General features: G+C 54.4%; 1 protein-coding gene across 1 annotated transcript in view; it reads left to right on the top strand.

Annotated features, from left to right (window-relative positions):
• Nucleotides 1-3,533: 3,533 nt before the first annotated feature.
• The window catches only part of DENND1A (DENN domain containing 1A), a 172,045-nt gene continuing 156,628 nt past the window's right edge, over nucleotides 3,534-18,950 (top strand). Inside the window, 2 exon segments of the mRNA XM_053282016.1 lie at nucleotides 3,534-3,763; nucleotides 16,990-17,048. Of these exon segments, the coding sequence (XP_053137991.1) occupies nucleotides 3,747-3,763; nucleotides 16,990-17,048 (76 nt within the window). The 5' untranslated portion in view covers nucleotides 3,534-3,746.

The raw sequence follows: 18,950 nt of genomic DNA, 5'->3' as shown, positions 1-18,950 counted from the left end.
ATCATGTGCTCTTTTCTTTCAAGGACGAGTCTCCAGCTTGGCTTAAGGGGTTTTTATGGGCCTGAGTTATAGCTATTGGTGTAATCATAGGCCTGAGAAATAAGAATAGTTATTTCTTATTCCTTTGTGAACAGGGCACAAAAAGGTCACGCAGTGTACGGTGCTTCAGATGCTTCCCAGGAAATATATTATATCACTTACGCAGAGGCTTGTTAGCTCAGGGAGGAGGCAGCCTGCATAATGCAGCCCTACCACCGAGCGGAGCGGGAGGGGGCCTGGCGGGGGGGGGGGGGAGGCCCGTGCACAGAGAGTCCTCTCCTGTTGACAAGAGCGTCAAATGGAGCAGGGGCTGTGGGGAGCTGTAGACTGCCATGGGGAGGGAGGAGAGAGAGGAGAGGCTTTGGGTTAGCCCGCTGGGTCTGGACAACGCACCCTGGAGGTGGATCTGAGAAGAAGGATGGCGAAAGGCAGGCAGGGAGAGAAAGAAAAAGGACCAGCAAAGGAAGGAAAGAGGGAGAAAGGTGAGGGAGAGAGATCGCCAAAGCAAACCGCTCCTCAGGAGAGCCCTGCTTCGCTTGCAGAAGGTCCTAGGTCCTAGGAACAGAGGAAGCTGCCATCTACTGAGTCAGACCATTGGTCTATCTAGCTCAGTATTCTTTGCCTAGACTGGCAGCGGCTTCTCCAAGGCTGCAGGCGGGCGTCTCTCTCAGCCTTATCTTGGAGATACTGCCAGGGAGGGAACTTGGAACCTAGATGCTCTTCCCAGAGTGGCTCCATCCCCCAAGTGGAATATCTTATAGTGCTCACACATCTAGTCTCCCATTCAAATGCAACCAGGGCAGACCCTGCTTAGCTAAGGGGACCAGTCATGCTGGCTACCACAAGACCAGATCTCCTCCCTGGTGGCAGCATCTCCATAAAGAGCTGAGGAAGACCCGATATCTGCTGCCAGTCAGTGCAGAAAAGCCTGAGCTAGCTGGACCAAGGGTCGGATTCAGTACCAGGCAGCTCCATCCATTAGGAACATATCGGTTGGATAATCTTGGCTAGTTGGTGCAGGCTGGTTCTCCACGTGGCTGTTCCCCCTTCCTCCTAACTAGGAAGGAGGGCTAGACTGGATGGCCTTCCCAGCTCCCCGTCCCTCTAGGAGATTACGGACACTTCCAGCTGAAAGACTAGCCCCAAAGACCCAAGGATCAGCTCTGCCTTCCCTTTTAGCAGCTGAGATGTAACCCAGACATTTTCACCTGTAATAGCACTTACATTTATATACCGCTCTATAGCCGAAGCTCTCTAAGCGGTTTACAATTATTTAGCATATTGCCCCCAACATTCTGGGTACTCATTTTACCGACCTCGGAAGGATGGAAGGCTGAGTCAACCTTGTAACTCAGAGTAAGGATGCACTTGGGAGAAGCTAGCATTGTGGAGACGAATCTGTCATGATTTCCTCTCAGTGTACTTTTCTGTGGATGCTGGTGCCTCGGGCATTCACCCAAATCCCCACCTCCCGGCCGGCTGGCCACTGATACCAAATCCATCCCTGGCCTCTCTGGATGGTCTCGCAGGGCTTCTGCCTCTGCTTAATCCTGGCATTCTTCTCTTCTGCTGGAAGGTCCCCAGTGCCTCCTTTTGTCTGGTGCTCAAAAGCTGCTCAGCTCAGTGGAGAGACCAACCTCCGGCTAATTGGCTTCTCCACTTTCCAGGCTCTTAAGAACCCTGCCCAGAGGACAGGGCGCTTGTGCGGCTACAGAAAGCCCTGCCCTGCCTGTGCCAAAGGGTGCCATCGTCTCAGCTGTATGCTGCAAAAAAAACACAAACCAAAACAAAGCAGGACTCCGACAGTTATCTCGCCCACACTGGTAAGGCAGGCCGCGGGTTACTCAGCAGGCAGAAATGTCTGCAGCCTGGTGAACATCTCCAGTGCGATGGATGCACAAGAAGCAAGTGATACTCAGCCTACTGAAGGGCCAATGATGATTCAGAGGTTGCCTTTCATTGAAATCCAGGGCTTAATTGGAACTGTGCTCAGCCCCCCTTAACTGGGTCTGGTGCTTAGCCCTCGCAATTGACAGAGCGCCCCCCACCCCGCCAGAGAAGGGATCCAGGTAAGCATGGATTTCCAAGAATTGATTCGACACGCACACAGACATTCTTCAGAGATTTCGGCCGCCCTTTCCACCCAAGGTTGGCTCCGCAAGGAAGCTAAGAAGCACAAATCACTATGAAAAATGCACACACATTCAAATCATTGCATCTGAAACCAGGTCCACCCAAACACACACCTGGGCTGAATGTAGTGACCACTTAATAGTGACCAGGATTTGAATCCTAGTTCAAGAAGTGGAACCGAAAAACAGAAAGCACACGGAGCCGTTTGCAATATGAGGCAAGAAGCGATCTTTCGTGCATTCATCTTTTGTAATTTTCTGTGCATTTCAGGCAAGGATCCGTGCAGCTAGTTACTAGATCTGCACACCCAGGGGAGGGGAGGCTCGTGTTTCTTGACCAGCGGCTGCCCCCATGGCACATCTGAACTCCTTATAGAAAGCAAGGATTTTGGGAAAAGAAAAAAGAAAAAAAGCTGTTTGTGTGACCATACATGGTGGGAATGGGCTGCTCAGAGATACAGGCGACATGAGTAAGAAAAACAACCCCGCCAAGGGCTATGAGTAAGGCTGCCCTCGCAGACTGAAGCAATTCCTACCAGAGAGTGTGCCCATTTCCAATCCCACTCGCCCCCCCCCCCCAATAACGTAAATCAGGGTGGCCACCTTGAGGCTCTCCAGCTGGTTTTTTTTTTAATTTTAATTTTATTTAACAGATTTGCATATTGCCCCAAAATAACATTCTTTGACTACAACTCCCATGATCCGCCTTCTCAAACTTTATTGCTGTGGGGGGTGCTGGGAGTTGTAGTCCAACCTCAGGAGGGCCACCCCAGGCATGGTTAAAAACAAAGCAACCCCACACAGAGATCTGGCTCAGCCTTAAGGAGGAGCTCATTAGCCCTGTTAAAATAAACCCGCTTCTCTTTCAGGAGCACATAGGCATGTGCAGAGTGTCTTTGGAGGGAACCCCCCCCCAACATGCCTTAATTGTTTATTTCGGGGGAAAGAGAAGCTCCGCCCATTAAGGAGGAAGCAGCAAGACAAACACAGAGACCTCAGGGCAGGCTTGGGCCCCCTCCCCAGCTGTTTCTGGACTACAACTCCCATATTCCCCAGTGGCCAATAGCCAGGGATGATGGGAGTTGTAGGCCACCAGCTGCAGAAGGGCCGAAGACTGGAGCAGCCCTGCTCGGCTTCCTCCTCCTCCTCCTTAATCTGGGGGGCTTCTCTTTCTCCGAAATAAACCATGAAGGCATATGGGGTGGGGTTGGTGTTCCCCTCCAAGGACACTCTGGACACGCTCAGGGGCGCTCTGGGCGGGCGGGGGCGGGGCAACGGGGCGAGGGCAGGGGCGTTGCTATGGCGACGGCCGCCCGTCAGGAGGAGGGGCCGGAAGCGCGCCTCGGGGAGGAGAGAGCGGCTTCCGGTTTTCCGGGCTGCGGCGGGACTCCATTTCCCGGCGTGCCGCCGCGCGCCCTTCCGGCCCGCCGCTGTCCCTCAGGCCGTCCGTCGCGCTGCCCGAGTCTGCCTGGCGCCTGCCCGCCGCGAGAGCGAGACCGGAAGGCAGCCGGAGCCGGAGGGAGCCCCCACCCCGCCTGCCCCCGCGGGCCCATCCATGCGGCCCCCTCGAAGACCATGGGGTCCCGCATCAAGTGAGTCAGGGAGGGAGGCAGGGAGGGAGGGGGAGGCGGCCCTGCCCACCCCCAGCTCCAGCGAAGAGCATGTGGGGGGGGGGTCGTGGGGGGGGCGGCTGTGTGGAGCCAGAAGGGTGTGGCGCTGGCTGGGCGGGGGGAGGGGGGGCCTGGCTTCTGCACCCCTCAGAAGGAATTGCTCCCCGGGGGGTGGGGTGCGGGGGTGCCCTCTCCCTGCAGAGGCGCGGGGGGGGCGTGCCTGCGTGTGCCACCACCACCACCTCGGGCATACACGTGTCGACGTGTGTGTGTGTGCGCGCGTGCATGGGAGGCTAGACCTGCCTGCGCCTGTTTACAAACACGCCAGTCTGTGAATGAAGGTCCTCTAAACCTGGGGCTGCCTCTGGGAGGGGGCTCTGAGTTTTATGCACACTCCCCTCCCCCCCCACAGAAGGAATTGCTCTTGAGGGGCCATGGCGGGTGTGTGTGTGTGTCTTGTATGTGTGTGTGTGTTTACAAACACATCTGTGTGTGAAATAGTAATGAAGTAATCTCACTATGTGGGGTTTTCCTCTTAAGGAGATGTCTGACTTCTCCCCCCCCCCACACCTTCTTCAGAAGGCATTTTTCCAGAAGAGGAGGGGCTTTGCCTCCTGTATTGTCGGAGTGGGGAGATGCCATAGGAATAGATGACATTATGCACACACACACACACATCAGGCCATTGGTCTCTCTAGCTCTGCATCTCCTCCCCTCCCCACCCCACCCTTTGTGCCAAACAGGCCCTGCAGAGGCAGAAGCAGGACAGGGGAGCCAGCCCAGGAGCAGAGTTGTGCCCTCGGGCCAGGCTTCTCTCGCCTGCCAAGCATTTGCACCCTCTGAGCTCCGCCAGCCTCCTGTGGCACAGGCCAGAATGTGGGAGAACAGGTTTTTCCTCCGTGGGGTTTCCTCCCCACCATATTGTCCATGGTGTTTTGGTGTACTTAACATTCTGCTGTGGGGCGGGGGTGGGGGGGACCCAGGCTCTGAGGGCTTTGCTGCTCACCCTGGGATCTTGAAAGGCTTCCTTCAGCTGTGGGGAGGCGGGGAGGCAAACGCTCCGAATTCCAATCCTGGTTTCCCTGCACTTGAGAAATGGCGTCCGTGGAACTGGCAGACGGAATAGGTGGGTCCGGCTACGGCCTCTGGCATCCTTGGTCACAGAGGGGCTGAGCTCCCTTGGGCTGGGAGGGGAATGTGGAGGGTGGTGATGGTGGGGGGGCAGGGGGCTCCTCCTCTTTCCCGCCTTCTGCAAAGTTCTTCCTTGCACCTGGATGTGGTTGTAGCTGTTACTGAGTGAGCTGGAAGGGGTCTCCTTGGGACCATTTTCTCCACCCAGCTTGCAACTGTGACTGCCCTCAGGACTTGTGTGGTATGGCTGATGTCCTTCTGGGGTTAGCTGTTTGTTGGTGGGGTGGGGTGGGGGAGGACACCAGGAGAAAGGTAACCTTTTGTGGGGAGTATCATCTGGCTGGTGAACTTTATCTCTGTGAAGTTCCACCACTTCAACATACACGATGAAGAGAGCGGGCTGCTTTCTACTGCAAATGCTCTCCGGCTTCACAAAACAAATGCCACACTGGTGAGGGAATATGCCTCGAAGTGCAGGGAGGAAGTGGCTGATGATGTGTTCTGTTAAAAATGCTTTGATTCTCATGTCTCCCAGGAAGGTTGTGGTTAGTTTCAGTAACCACACGGAGAGGTGATTGTCTCACCTCCAGCCGCGTGGAACTTGGCTGGCTAAGAAGCATCACTTCACCTGCTCGAATCTCCTGCCAGATTCTCTCTCCAGCCACGGCCTCCTGGGTCTCTTGTGGTAGCTCTCGCAGGCCTCTCCAGGTGGGCTGTTCGTGGATGGAGATTCTTTCCCTGCTGCTGAGAGGGGTTCTAGAACAGGGCTGCTCCACTTCAGCCCTCCTGCAGATGTTGCCTACAACTCCCATCATCCCTGGCAATTGGCCACTGTGGCTGGGATTATGGGAGCGGCCAAAAAACAGCTGGGGGCCCTCAGTTGAGCAGGTCCTGCTCTGGAAGGGGAGGTGAAAACCAGCCAGAATTGCTGTTTGTGCTCTGCAAAGGGCCCAGCCTTTCCCTGTAGAATAATCCCTGCTGCAGTTGCTTTTAGCATTGTGTGGTGGGGGAGATGAAAAGTATTAATTGGACAACGGAGAGTTTGCATTTCTGTGTCAAGCTCACAAAACCCCTTTTCCTCCCCCTGACCCCCATACTCGGGCCTCTCACATTTTTTTAAGTGCCATGCTAAGGACTATGAAACTAAGTCTTGAGATTCACTGTCAATTTCACCATGGCGGGATACTGGTAGTTATACCTGGTTTTAAAGAGATTTGTGGGTTGACAACTTTGACTATTAAATGTTCGGAATGAAATTGACTGGAGAATATTTGTAAGTGCCTGCGGCTTGAATGGCCTGCATGGTAGTCTGTGCTTCCAAATGTTGTGTTTTGAAATGGCCTGTACAGTTGCTTCTGCAAGAGGGTTTTGTGTCTCATTGTGATTTCACTTGTGTTGGGTGTAGATGGTTTTCTGTAGGCTCCTTTAAGTTATATTGGAGTGCAGAAATTCCTCTGTGACTTCAGACCTCTGGCATGTTAACCAGGGTTGTGGGCTTGGCCGCTGAGAGCTCCCTTCTCTGCAGAGGTTATGACAGAAGCAATCATTTTAGTGGGGTACTGGCCAGTTGAAGAGCTTAAATCTGCAATGTAGGAAGCTGCTGTATACTGAGTCAGACCTTTGGTCCATCTAGCTTAGCATTGTCTACACTGACTGGCAGCAGCACTTCAAGGTTTCAGGCAGGAGTCTCTCCCAGCCCTACCTGGAGATGGCAGCCAGGGACTGAACTGGGGATATTCTGCATGCAGAGCAGAAGCTCAACCACTTGATGATGGCCTTGTCCCCGTGTTCCCTCTTACACATGTGCGCTCACACATTTTTTGATATCCACTCAGTTAAATGCAGGTTGAATCAGGAAGGACCCACTCTGAATGCAGGTGCACACACACTGCCTTGATACTGCCGCCCAGAACAAAACTCATTCCGCACAGAGATGAACAAAAATTAGAGTGAACATTGCCCCATCCCCTAACTATCTTGCAGTGCTCACATGTAGTCACCCATCCAAATGCAAACCAAGGCAGACCCATGGAGGAGAGGTCTATCAAGGGCTACTAGTCGGAGGGCTGTAGGCCACCTCCAGCCTCCAAGGCAGGATGCCTCTGAGTCCCAGTTGCAGGGGAGTCACAGCAGCAGGAGGGAGGGCAGGCCCCTTTCAACTCCTGCCCGTGGGCTCCCCAGAGGCGGCATCTGGTGGGGGCCACTGTGCGAAACAGGAGGCTGGACTAGATGGGCCTCCTTGGGCCGGATCCAGCAGGGCTGTTCTGATGTTCTTATATTCTTATGTTCTGCTTAGCAAACGGGACAATCCTCACTCGCTACCACAAGACCAGCTCTTCTCTCCAAATCTGAGGGAAGGATTTAGTTAGATGTGAGTGGAAGTCACTGAGTTTTAAAATCCTGTGTTCTGGTTAAGTCCTTGGTGCTGAATCACGAAAGGGGAAAAGGGAAGGATGTCTGTCCTTGGGCACTGGCTGGAAGTTTCACTTCAGAGGGTTGTCTTAGCAACTGGCATGAAGAGTGCCTGGGAACCTTTCTTGTGCAAGAGCTTGGGCACAGCTCTTGCACACACTTGTGAGTTGCCATGACATCCTGTGCAGTGTTTCCTCTAAGGCGTGCACACATGTGCGTGCACTCACGCGTTTTGGGATGCCTGCTCAGTTAATTTTAGATCCCGCTCAGGTTGAACCAGGAAGGCCCCACTCTGAATGCACCTGTGCGCACACACTGCCTTGATGCTGCCGCCCAGAACAAAACTCATTCCAGACACAGATGAGAAAAATGACAGAGAACACTGATCGTGTGCCAGGTGAAATGGTTCAATGGGTCGGCTTGCTAGCTCATGGCTCCACATCCCTGGTTCTTTGTTTTAATGGCTGCGTGAGAACAGCCCAGCTCTCGACTGGAGCGCATCAGCTCTGGTCTGGTCTGGTCAGCTCTGCTCTGGTTGCATTTTGTGCTTCAGCACTGGGGGCACATGTGGCTTCTTCCACGGTACCTGTGGGGGCAGCCGGGAGGGGCCTTTCAGCAGGACTGGAGCTGTTTATGGACTGCTGTGGAGAATTGATCAGGGGATTTCAGAACAAACCATTAGGTAGCAATGTGAGCTTTGAGGCTCAGTCTGAGCTGGTCTTGTGGCAAAGGTAAAGTTGTGCCATCAAGTTGGTGTTGACTCCGGGCAACCCCAGAGACCTGTGGTTGTCTTTGGTAGCATACAGGAGGGGTTGACCGTTGCCATCTCCTGCGCAGTATGACATAGTGCCTTTCAGCATCTTCCTAGATCGCTGCTGCCTGATAGAGGTGTTTCCCCATAGTCTGGGAAACATACCAGCGGGGATTTGAACCAGCAACCTCTGGCTTGCTAGGCAAGTATGAAATTGTCCCCTTTGCTAAGCGGGTTTGCATTTGAATGGGAGACTATGTGTGAGACCTGTAGAATATTCCCCTTAAGGGATGGGGCTGCTCTGGGAAGAGTAGAAGGTTCCAAGTTCCCTCCCTGGCAGCATCTCCGGGATAGGGCTGAGAGAGACTCCTGCCTGCAACCTTGGAGAAGCCGCTGCCAGTCTGTGCAGATAATCCTGCGCTGGATGGACTCAGTCAAAGGCACCGTGTCGAACGGTCCGTGCAAACCCCTAGTGCTGGAGTGGTGGCTAAAATGGGGTAAGTAAAGGCTGAATGATGGTTGTGTTGTCTGAAAAACGCTGGCGTCGGCTGCCCGTTGCCTTCCAGTATTGCATAACTTCTTGTCAGCTAATGATGGGGTGGGAGCAAAGGAGGAAGCGATACCACAGCCGTTGAACAACTGCTCTGTATGGCCTGGAAGTGAACAGAATGCTCTTGAGCAAGGAGCCCTGTGGATTCTTCACCCCTAGATCTGGCGGTAGTTTGGAAACAAGCATGCTGCTATCACAAGAGACCTCTTTCCCCCCGCTGCTGTCTTCAGGGCATGAAATTGCTGGGAGACTGGAAGCGGGAAAGTAGGGTATGTGCTGCTGAAAATAAGCACGCGTCCCTGACACCTTGGCCAAAGTATGTTGACTGAGAAGCATGCCTCACCGATATTTCAGTGTGGGGGGTCTTTAGTTGGAAATCGTGGCTTTGGGATTGTGCTCCAAAGTGAGACTGTTTGCCGCAAGGATGGGTTATAGAAACCACCAGAGATCCACAGAATCCACACCGCCTTCGTTTCCCCCACTTTCCCTCTTCAGAACATCTGCTAAGCCAAGAGAGGCTTGTGAGGAGAGTCCTTCAGCCTTAAGCAGCTCGACATTTCCCAAGCTGTCACTTTCTCTTTCAGGAGAAAGAAATTCAGAAGTTCCAAGCTCTGCAGCGCCTCTCTTATTTACATATCATATATTATTTTTAAAATCCCGCCATTCCTAGAATCCCGATGAGAAGGGGTCAGGACCCTCTAGCTCCAAGGCAGGGCTGTCTGCTCCCAGCTCCCCTGAAGAGTCCTCCGCATCAGGGAGGTGGGTGAATCCCTTGTAGGAAGATGCCTGCCGAGTCCGCAGCTGTCCAGGCTGGAGAGCTACGGGAATGTCATGGAATGCTCATGAACGTTCTACCTGTTCAAGGGGAGGGAGAAGTGGTGTTGGCTGTCAGGGCAGGAATTGCGAGGAAATTGGGGTGTTTGTATGTGTGCGGGAGAGGAGAAAAGGCCTAAAGAAAAGAGGAAGAGGCAGTAAGTGACAGAGGTTTGGGGAGGATATGGGTGATGGAGAATGAAGTAAACAGTATCTTGACAAACAGGGAAGAGAATTCACCAGCAGAGGCAAGAAAGGGCCCTGGATGGGCTCTGGGGCAGCTCAGAAGTGTCGTCTTGAAACGGAAGCAGAGAGGTATGGGGCAGTGAGGAAAGCAGCAGTGTCTGAATGTCACACATTCACCCCAAACCGTGTTGGCAAATCGTTGGCTGTGGGTCTTACGTTAGCTGTGGCTGGGGATGATGGGAGTTGTAGTCCAACAGCATCTGGGCACCCAAGGCTGGGGAGCCCGGCTGGAGACTGACCACAGCTGCAGCCCAGAATCCGGCGCTTGAGCGAGGGTCCTAGCCAAGCGTGCTGTGGAAGTAGAATGGACACTCTCGGACCGTGTGGCTTTAGGGGCCAAAGTGCATTGGAAAGTAAATGTTGCTGGAGTGAGCCTCAGCCTCTTGGCAAGCGACGGGCTGCAGCTCAGCTGTCCCTGTCTGCCCCCTGCGTGGCTGGACGGGTTGCGGAGGAGAGAAAGCGGCTTCTTTGAGGTCTCTGAGGTGGGACCCGGAGATGTGATCTGACTGGCTTTTAAAGAGGGGGAGTGGGAACTCTGTATGAGCCCAAGAGCATAAGGAGCTGCCAAATACAGAGTCGGACCACTGGTCCATCTCGCTCAGGATTGTCTGCACGGACCAGCTGCGGCTTCTCCAAGGTGGCAGGCAGGAGTCTCTCTCTCAGCCCTCTCTTGAAGATGCTGGGAATTGGGAACCTTCTTGTTCTCCCCAGAGCGGTCCTCAGGGGGAATATCCTGGGTGGTGCTCGCGCATGTGGTCTCCCATTCAAATGCAAACCATGGTGGACCCTGCTTTGCAAAGGGAAGCATTCATGCTGGCTACCAGCTCTCCTCCCCCTCTCATCTGCTTGGGCACTGTGGAGAGCAGGATGCTGGACTGGAGGGGACCCACTTGGGTCTGATCTGGGTGTGGGGTGGGGGAGATCCTCTTCTGTGCAGGGCTGGCGCCCCAAACTTTGGGTCTGGCTGTTCAGAAACTCTGAAGGTTTCATGTTGGTGGAATGAAAATGCTGCTGATCTCCCCCCCCACCCCGGCCATTTCTGGGAGGTCTCCCTCTCTCCCATCACTCCCATCTCCCAAACCTTCTTTGCTGAGTAACTGGAGTCTGTTTCCTTTTCCAGGCAGCAGCGGAGTGAAATTGACCTAATTTTTTCGCTCCAGCTGTCACCCAGGAAGGTTCTAAATAGCTTCTCAGCTGAAAGCGAGCATTTGCCTGCCTTGGCTGTGCCTGGGGAAGACTGCTGTGGTCGGATTCCTGTCTGGTTGGGGTCCAAAAATACCACCTCAAGGCAAAAGTCAGCCCAGGACGACAGGAAGCCAGAAAGATGCCATGGTGTGCTCCCCCCATGCCCCCCCCCGGTCAAGCTAGGGCAGGATACATTTCGGCTGCCCGGTTGCTTTGAGAGCCTAAAGGTGTCACACTCGTTCTCAAAACATTCCCCTCATCTCTCGGGTGTGTGCAGGAATGGTGCTCACAAGGCTGAAATGGGTTTCCCAGTCCTGCATCTGGTGGAACCTTCTGACGAGGGAGTTGTGTGCTTGGCCGATATCCATCCTTGCTGGCGCTTCACTCTTCTGCCAGGACCGGTCTTCAGTTTCTGCTCCATGATGTTTGGGAGAAATACCCAGCTGCAAATCCAGAGAGTTAGTTGAAAAGTGTGTGTGTGTGTGTGGGGGGGGGGGTCTCACTGACTTGACTCAAGGGTCCTGGGTGCATTTCTGGCAGCAGTCTGGGGAAGATCCCCCTCTGGGAAGGTGCATCTTTTCTGTACCAGCCCTGCAGTTTTGCTTATGGTAGTACCTGTCTCTGCTTTCCCTCAGACGGGGCGTCCCCTTCAGTGAAGTGTCCTAGGATTCTCCTCTCTGCACTACTTTCCAGACAGGAAGGGGTTGTTGACGGCTTTAACAGGGAATCTGCATTTCTCCTCCCTTTCTTCTTTCTTGACTCAGGATCTGTATCATGAGTGCGAAAGCTGTGTTGAAAGTAGAGTTACTGATTATATGGATGAGACTTTGCCATCTGTGGAGAGCCAACAGTGCCCGGGAAAGGTCAGTTCAAGGTATTGGTTGCAGCCGTGTTCGCACTCGGCCGTCGTCCCAGAGTTTGGACAAGAGCAACTTGGTTACTGGGCGTGCTGGGCGGAGTGTCCTGGCGTACCGAGCACTGGAGGCTCAGTTGAGCGTGTCTGTTTAAATGGGATGTGGATGTTCGGAGGAAATAAACAATGGCGTACTCTCTTTAGCGGCACCACGGTCCTTCCCTACAGAGGTGCAGATCTAGCTCAGAATGGTAGATTACCTGCTTCAGTGTAACATGTGTCCATGGTGGCTTAGACGGCAACCAAACGGCAAGATGAAAATGACAGCCATTTGAACATTTTCCAGTGCAAATTTGAGAGCGCGCCACAGTTTACCCGGGGTGAGAGAACTGCTTAAGACGGATGGAGGGGAGGCTCTTCTAGCAGTACTGCTGCTTTCTTCAGACTGGCTTTGACAGCTTTCTGCTCATGGCACTGGAATGTGACCGGTCTGGTGTGCTTCGCAGAATGTGAGAGTCGGAAGGGACCTCGGACGCCTTCCAGTCCAGGCCCTGCTCAGTGCAGGAATCTGCTCCAGCGTCCCTGACAGGTGACTCTCCAGCCTCTGTGTAGAAACCTCCATCAAAGGAGATCCCATCATTGCATGCTGTAGACTGGTCCCTCTCGTTGAAGAGCTCTTGCAGTCCAAAAAAATATTCCTATTGTCTAGCCTGAATCTGATTCCTTGTAATTTCAGTTGGTGGGTTCTGGTCCTGTTCTTAGGAACAACAGAGAGCACGTCCTCCATCTGCATGACAGCCCTTCAGATCCTTGAAGACTGCTACCCGCTGTCTCTGTCTCTGTCTCTGTCCCCTTGGTCTTTTCTTCTCCAGGCTAAGCATACTTGGATCCTTCAATTGTTCCCTGCAGGGCTTGGTTTCTAGTCCCCTCATCATCTTAGCTGTCCTCTTCTTCTGAACCTCTTCCAGTTTTTCAGCGCCCTCCTTAAAATGCAGAGCCCAGAACTGGACGCAGGATTCCATGCATGTCTGACCAGTTCATAATAGGGTGAAATTATTACATATCATGCTCAAGGCACTTTGCCTCTGTGTTAGCTTTTTAAAGGATTGCGTTGGCTTTTTTAGCAGCTGCGTCACATTGCTGGCTCATGTTCCACCTGTGGCGGCCCACTAAGCCACGTAGATCTTCTCCATCTGCACTGCTGCCAAGCCCAGGTCTCTCCCAACCTGTACTTGTGAGTGTCCCTTTTTAGAGAGATCCTTCATTTAAATCTGCTCAGCTATGGTTTCCAATAAGGGTCTCAGTGCTTCATGCAGAAGGCAGAAGTGTGCGTTCCAGATTTCTAACCTCAGTGGGAAGAATTTCATCTGGTTTTGTTTGTGTATGACTTTGCATAGCTAAGAGATTTGTCTTTGAAAGATGTGGAAAGACATTATCCTAAGGATGCTCTTTGCTGTTTCCCTCTGTGTGGGCTGCTTTCAATGTCGCTCGCCCAGCGAGGGTCTTGGAACAGTCTCTCCTCCTTCCCACCCTCTGTGCTTACCTCATCCGGCTCTGAGGATTTCTGTTCTTCAAGAGTTAGGCATCCCTGCACTTATATCCTTTCCCTAAGGAGCTCAGGGCGACGAGCATGGTTTTTATCCTGCCCCCCTTTTATATTCAGAACAATCCTGTAAGGTAGGCTAGTCTGAGATGGGAGAGTGATTGGCTTACGGTCAACCAGTGAGCTTCTTGGCTGAGTGGGACTTGAATTTGGCTCTCTCCCCATTCCTAGGAACATCAGAAGCTCCCTGTTACCGAGTCAGACACTTGGTCCAACTAGCTCAGGATTGTCTACACTGACTGGCAGCAGCTCTCCGAGGCTTCAGGCAGGGGACTTTCTCAGCCCTACCTGGAGATGCTGCCAGGGACTGAAACTGGGACCTCCTGCATGCAACTGAGCTGAGCTTAAAGGGAATATCCTGCAGTGCTCGCATGTCGTCGCCCATTGGAATGCAAACCAAGGTGGTTCCTGCTGAGCAAAGGGGGCAAGTGATGCTCGCTGCCCTAGCACCATCTCTCCTCCCTACGGCAAGGTTGCATCCATCGCCTTCAAGATAAGTTTGCAAAGGTGGCCAGGGAGAGGCACGTTGGGAGCTGCTGTGCCCTGAGGGAACCCGGGTGGGGGCGATGCTCTTCCGCGAAACTCTGACCACACTGCCGCCCAGGCTTGTTCTTACGCAGGGTTTTGCTTGTGAAAGCTCTGCGCAAGGTGCTTTTGGATCTTGATCCAACCCCCCCGAGATAAGGAAATCCATGTTTAACTTCCTGCTCTAGCCCAGCTGAGCGGTGGGACCAGAGTGGAGAGCCATGCTGGAAAGAGAGAGATGGAAGCTGGCTGGCCGCCCTGTGTAGCTGCTGCTGCGACCCACCGGACGCTTCCACAAAGAGCCTCGGACGCTGCGCCTCGAGCCCCAGAGCGGGCTGGCGTCTTGAGAGGGAGGCCCGGAAGTGGGCCCTTGTGGACTTGTGCCTGGGGGCCTCTCCTGGCGCCGGGCTGGCTGCCTGGGACCCCGTTGCACCTTCGGGCGGCTGAGAGGGAAGGGCTTCCTGGCAGCTGGGCAAGAGGGATGAGGGAGCGGACGCTGGGAACCCGCCCGGCAAGAGGACGGGGCCGGAGCTCAGGGGTGGAGCGTCTGCTTGGCAGGCAGGAGGCCCCGGGTCCAATCCCTGGCGGCATCTCCGGAGAGGGCTGGGAGAGACTCTTGCCTGGGCCCTCGGAGAGCTGCAGCCCGTCTGGGTAGACAGTGCTGAGCTCGATGGGCCAAGGCTCGGACTCGGTATAAAGGCTTCTCCGGATCTCCGTGTCTCTCTGGATGCGCAGCAGGGCTTGGCACGTCCTTTGCGGAGGGGTTGGCTTGCGGAGGATCCGACTCTGTTCCCTCTGGGCAGCCCTTTCGCTTCTGCAGGTCCCGTCTCCTTCCGGCCGCTCGGGGAACAAGCCGGGGTTTGTTTGCGGGGCGTGTTGGCCAAGTGAGGCTCCTGGGAATGCGGTTGAAGCACAGGCAGCCTTCTTGAGTGTTTGATTTAAAAAGGACTGGAAGGAACCAGCGTGCACCGTAAGGAAGGGAGTCTTTGTGTGAACCCCCCCGGCCGGATTCCCGTTCCATCGCCGAGGCTTTCCTCCTCAGCAATGTGCTGCCTGGTTTTTTTCACCTGTGTGTGGGATGAGTTTTGTTCTGGGCGGCAGGATCCAGGCAGTGCGCGCGCCCCATGTGCATCCAGAGTGGGGCCTTCCGGATTCATCCTGAGCGGGATCTAAAGTGAACTGAGCGGACATCCAGAAACCTGCGAGCGAGCGCATGTGCGCATGCCTCAGAGGAAACGCTGCTCCTCTCAGCCTTGCTGAGCCCCACCTCAGTGTTAAAAACCAGTGGCCAAGTCCTCTGCCAAGGAAATGTGAAATCTGCCCCAGAAGTAGCTGGGAAGTGCTCGCCATTCTCCCGCGCATAAAATGACAAGCCAGGAGTGTCTTGGAACGTTCAGAAGGATGGACTTCCTGGCTGGCCTTTGGCCTTTCCCTTCTGACAGTTCACACTGATTCCGACGCCCTTGGAGAGCTGCCATCTGAAAATGAAATGGACAGCCCCTCCCGACAGGGCTTTGCCTGGGCGTAGTCTTGCCCCACTGCGTTCAGTGGGGCTGGCCTGCCAGTGAAGTAGGTTTCAGAATTGCAGCCTCAGAGTTAACCCTTCCTCATGCTTTGCACTCTGCTATGAAGACAAGAGTTGTGGCCTCATAGGAGGTCTTTGGAGATGCTCAAGTGTCTCCCAGCGAGTATGCTTAGCGTTTATGGATTTAAGTGCCTGTTTGCCACCTTGGGCTCCTTGGACCACTTCATTTATGTATTTAAAAACATTTGTGAGCTGCTTTTCTGAAAACACATTCACACGAAGCGGTTCAGGCGAAACATAAAGCTGGGGGGCCAAATCATAAAGGCGAGAACCGTGCACTGAGCTTAAAAGAGCTGTTAGAGGTTAATGGTTTCAGCTAGAAGCCAGCGGAGACAGACGGGTCTTCCAGGATGGTTTAAAACTCATAAGAGTGTGTGTGTTTCTCTCTCTCTCTGTGGTGTGTGTTGTGTGTGTGTGGTCTGATGAATGAGGTTGGGTGTGGAGTTCAGTCAGGGTGGTGCCAGCACGGAGAAGACTCTGCCCTCCCTCCCTCTCTGCAAGGTGGATCTGTGGCCGCAGTGGCCCAGAGAGCCGAGCCCAGGATGGGGAGCGTAAGAGCGGGTACATGCTGGCAAAGACGAGCCCCTTGAATGAACCGGAGGAGGAAGCGGGCGTAGGGTGGGGGAGTCGAGGCTCTCCAGCACTGCCCCCTCTCACAGGGATTCCCAGATGTAGCTGACTGCAACTCCCAGAATCCCCAGCTGCGTTGGCGTTTGGGGATTATGGGGGTTGTAGTCCACAAGGTCTGGGCATCCCGGCGGGAGGCAACACTGCTCTCCGCCAGACTCGCCCGGCACCCGCTGAGGACGCCCCTTGCTGTCCTCTGAGCAGCCACACGGGCTCTCCAGCCATCCTGGCAGCATGTTTCAAGCACATGAAAGCACGCTCTTCCCTAAAACGAAAGCCGGGCCCGCAAACTGTGGGCCCATTTTAAAAACGACTCCAGGAGCTGTTGAAAGGCTGCCTTGGTCTAATTATAGCGGCTGTTAAAGAATGTGTTGCAATTATTAATCATCCACTCTGCTCAGGGGAGCCGGCGAGCCTCTTGTGGCCAGTGGACTGCGACTCCCGGCTTCTTGGGTGGGTGGGTGGGTGGGTGGGGGCTTTTCTGCCTCCTGGAGCTCCCAGGGTGTGTCCCGTCCTCTTAGGGCCAGCCGTGCAGGTCGAAGCCACTGCCCTGTCCTTGGGGTCCAGCTTCCTGGGCTGGTTCTCTTCCGCCCAGACTGATCCCCCCCTTTGGCTGCAGCACCCTTTTTACAGCCACGCTGGCTTCCTCTGTCCGAGAGGGACCTTGCAGCAGGGTGGATGAAGGGGATGCTGCTCCCTAGACCAGCTTGGCAGCTCCCCATGCCTGGCCAGGCCTTGGGAGGCCGGCTGTACCGGTCAAGGCTGAGAGGGCCTGCCTGGATGCAGCGGCTCCTCTGCTGGGACAAACGGGCAGAAGCCGACATGATCGGCTCCCTGGGATGTGTCGCCTTGCTCGGGTTGGCGCTGTTCCGAAAAGTCTTGCTCCCCTTTTAACGCTGGCTTTCTCTCTCTCTCTCTCTCTTTCAGGCAGAACCCGGACACCACATTCGAAGTCTACGTCGAAGTGACTTACCCGTCGGGCACAGGTACTGTCTGTGGATCCTGTTGACATCTCTTGCTGGAAACGCTGCTGAGAGTTTCCCAGGGTGGCCACGCCTGGCCTGTGGGAAGGGAGAAGAGTCCAGAGGCTGTGCTGGAGCTGGCCGCCTAGCCTCCTGCGGGGAGCCAGAGAGCGGCAATAAAATGCCTTCTGGTTCCTCTAGCTCAGGAGGGTCCCCCAGCCTGGCCGCGGCTTCTCCAGGGTTTCAGGCAGGAGGAGCTTGGGACCTTCTGCAGGCAGGCAGGCGGGCGGGCGCTCTTCCCCTCAGCTGTGGCCCCCTCTCCTCCGGGGAATATCTCCCCCTTCTCACATGTGGTCTCCGGAGGTGGTCTCTGGTTCTGCTGGGGGAAAGGGAAGCGGAGGCTTGTGGATAACTCCTACCTTCCGCCGGGGACAAGGAGGCCCGGCAGCTTGGAGAAGGCCCAGCATTGGTGCAGGGAGGGGGCTCAAGGGCGGGCAGCTGGGGGGCTCGCTGGCTTGGGGCGGAGTCCTGCTGTGCTCTTGGGCACCCCCCGGAGGGTTGGCTTGCCAGCCCCAGAGCCAGATGCCCTCCCCCTGAGCTGCTGGGCAGCAGAGGCACCTCTGCGGCAGCTGCTTTGGTTCTGCAGAAGGTTCCTGTGAGAGGGCAGCGGCCATCCGGGCCCCACTCTCCCAGGAAGGTGCTAATGTTATGCAGAAGAAGTGGTGGAAAGGATGCTGGGAAGGAGGACGCCCGCCATTTTTAACCTGCGGATTGGGAGGCTGGTGGCGGCTGAAGACTGACCCGTGCCCTCTTTGGTGAGGGGTGGACTGGAGGCAGGTGTGTGTGCGGCCATGTCCCCTGCCCGCCCCTCCTGAACGGCTGTGTTCATGTCCGTCTTTGGTTTGGCAGGTGTGTGCATAAGGGAAGGGAGGTTTTCTGCCTCTTGCATACCGTTTGTCATTGGAAAGAATGAAGTATGTAGACGCCTGCGAAGGTCCCTGGCAGCATTCTGGACCCGTGGATGGTTCTGAAGCTGGCTGTGCTGTGGGCACCATGCCTTCCTGGATATGATTTCCGGGAGCAGTCTGGTGTCTGGGTGTGGCGTGCAGCCTTCACAGAGGCTGGACTGTTGATTTCTAAGCTTGTATTTTAGGGACACTGAACTGCTTACATAAAGCAAAGGGATCAGTGAATCGGTTGAGAAAATGGTATATTAACAAAAGTGGGATTTGGGGCAGTCTTTAGGTGTGCATCGATAAAAGATTTCAGACACTAGGACCTGTTCTTTTAAATTTCCTGCAAGATTAAATTAAGGAGAGAGAAAAAACCCACCCACCCACCTTTGCCCTCAGCAGCTTTGATACGATAGCCCTGAACATCTTCTCAACTTACATTCTCATAATGTATAGAATCATTCTTATAGAGGGAGACAGAAAGTAACCTCATAAAAATGTCACACTCTGCACTAAGAATGAAACATCATAGCGACTGCTTCTTTCGCCTTCTTCTTTCCCCGCCTTCCAATTGCCTATTTTGTTTTCTTAAAGGAAGCCGCTGCATGTCAGGCGCCAGAAACGAGCCGTTCTCGGAATCCAGCGCTCTTTGAGACCGGTGCCAAAGGGCCTTCCTTGTTAGGAGGAGGAGTGAAGAGGATCTGGGTGCCACTCGGGTACTAATAGTATAGGGGGGAAAGTGCATTTGTTAGTCTAAAGTCATTGATCAAAATAGTCACCAAAGCCAGCACATTTGAAAGTAAAACGCTCACAAAAGTGGGGAGAAAAGAATCCCCCCTGTGTTGGAGGCCTTTGTGTGGCTTTTGTGTGCACCCGTGTGTGTGTATGCGTTCTTGCCACAGGAGACGTCGCAACAGTGTGTTGGATCCTCTGCTTTGCCACACAGTGTGCCAGAAGGCCCTTTTCTCCAAGG

Source organism: Hemicordylus capensis, chromosome 17 (assembly GCF_027244095.1).
Source record: "Hemicordylus capensis ecotype Gifberg chromosome 17, rHemCap1.1.pri, whole genome shotgun sequence".
NCBI classification, from domain to species: Eukaryota; Metazoa; Chordata; class Lepidosauria; order Squamata; family Cordylidae; genus Hemicordylus; species Hemicordylus capensis.
The sequence above is the reverse complement of the archived record's forward strand: the minus strand, read 5'-3'. Positions and strand labels throughout refer to the sequence as shown.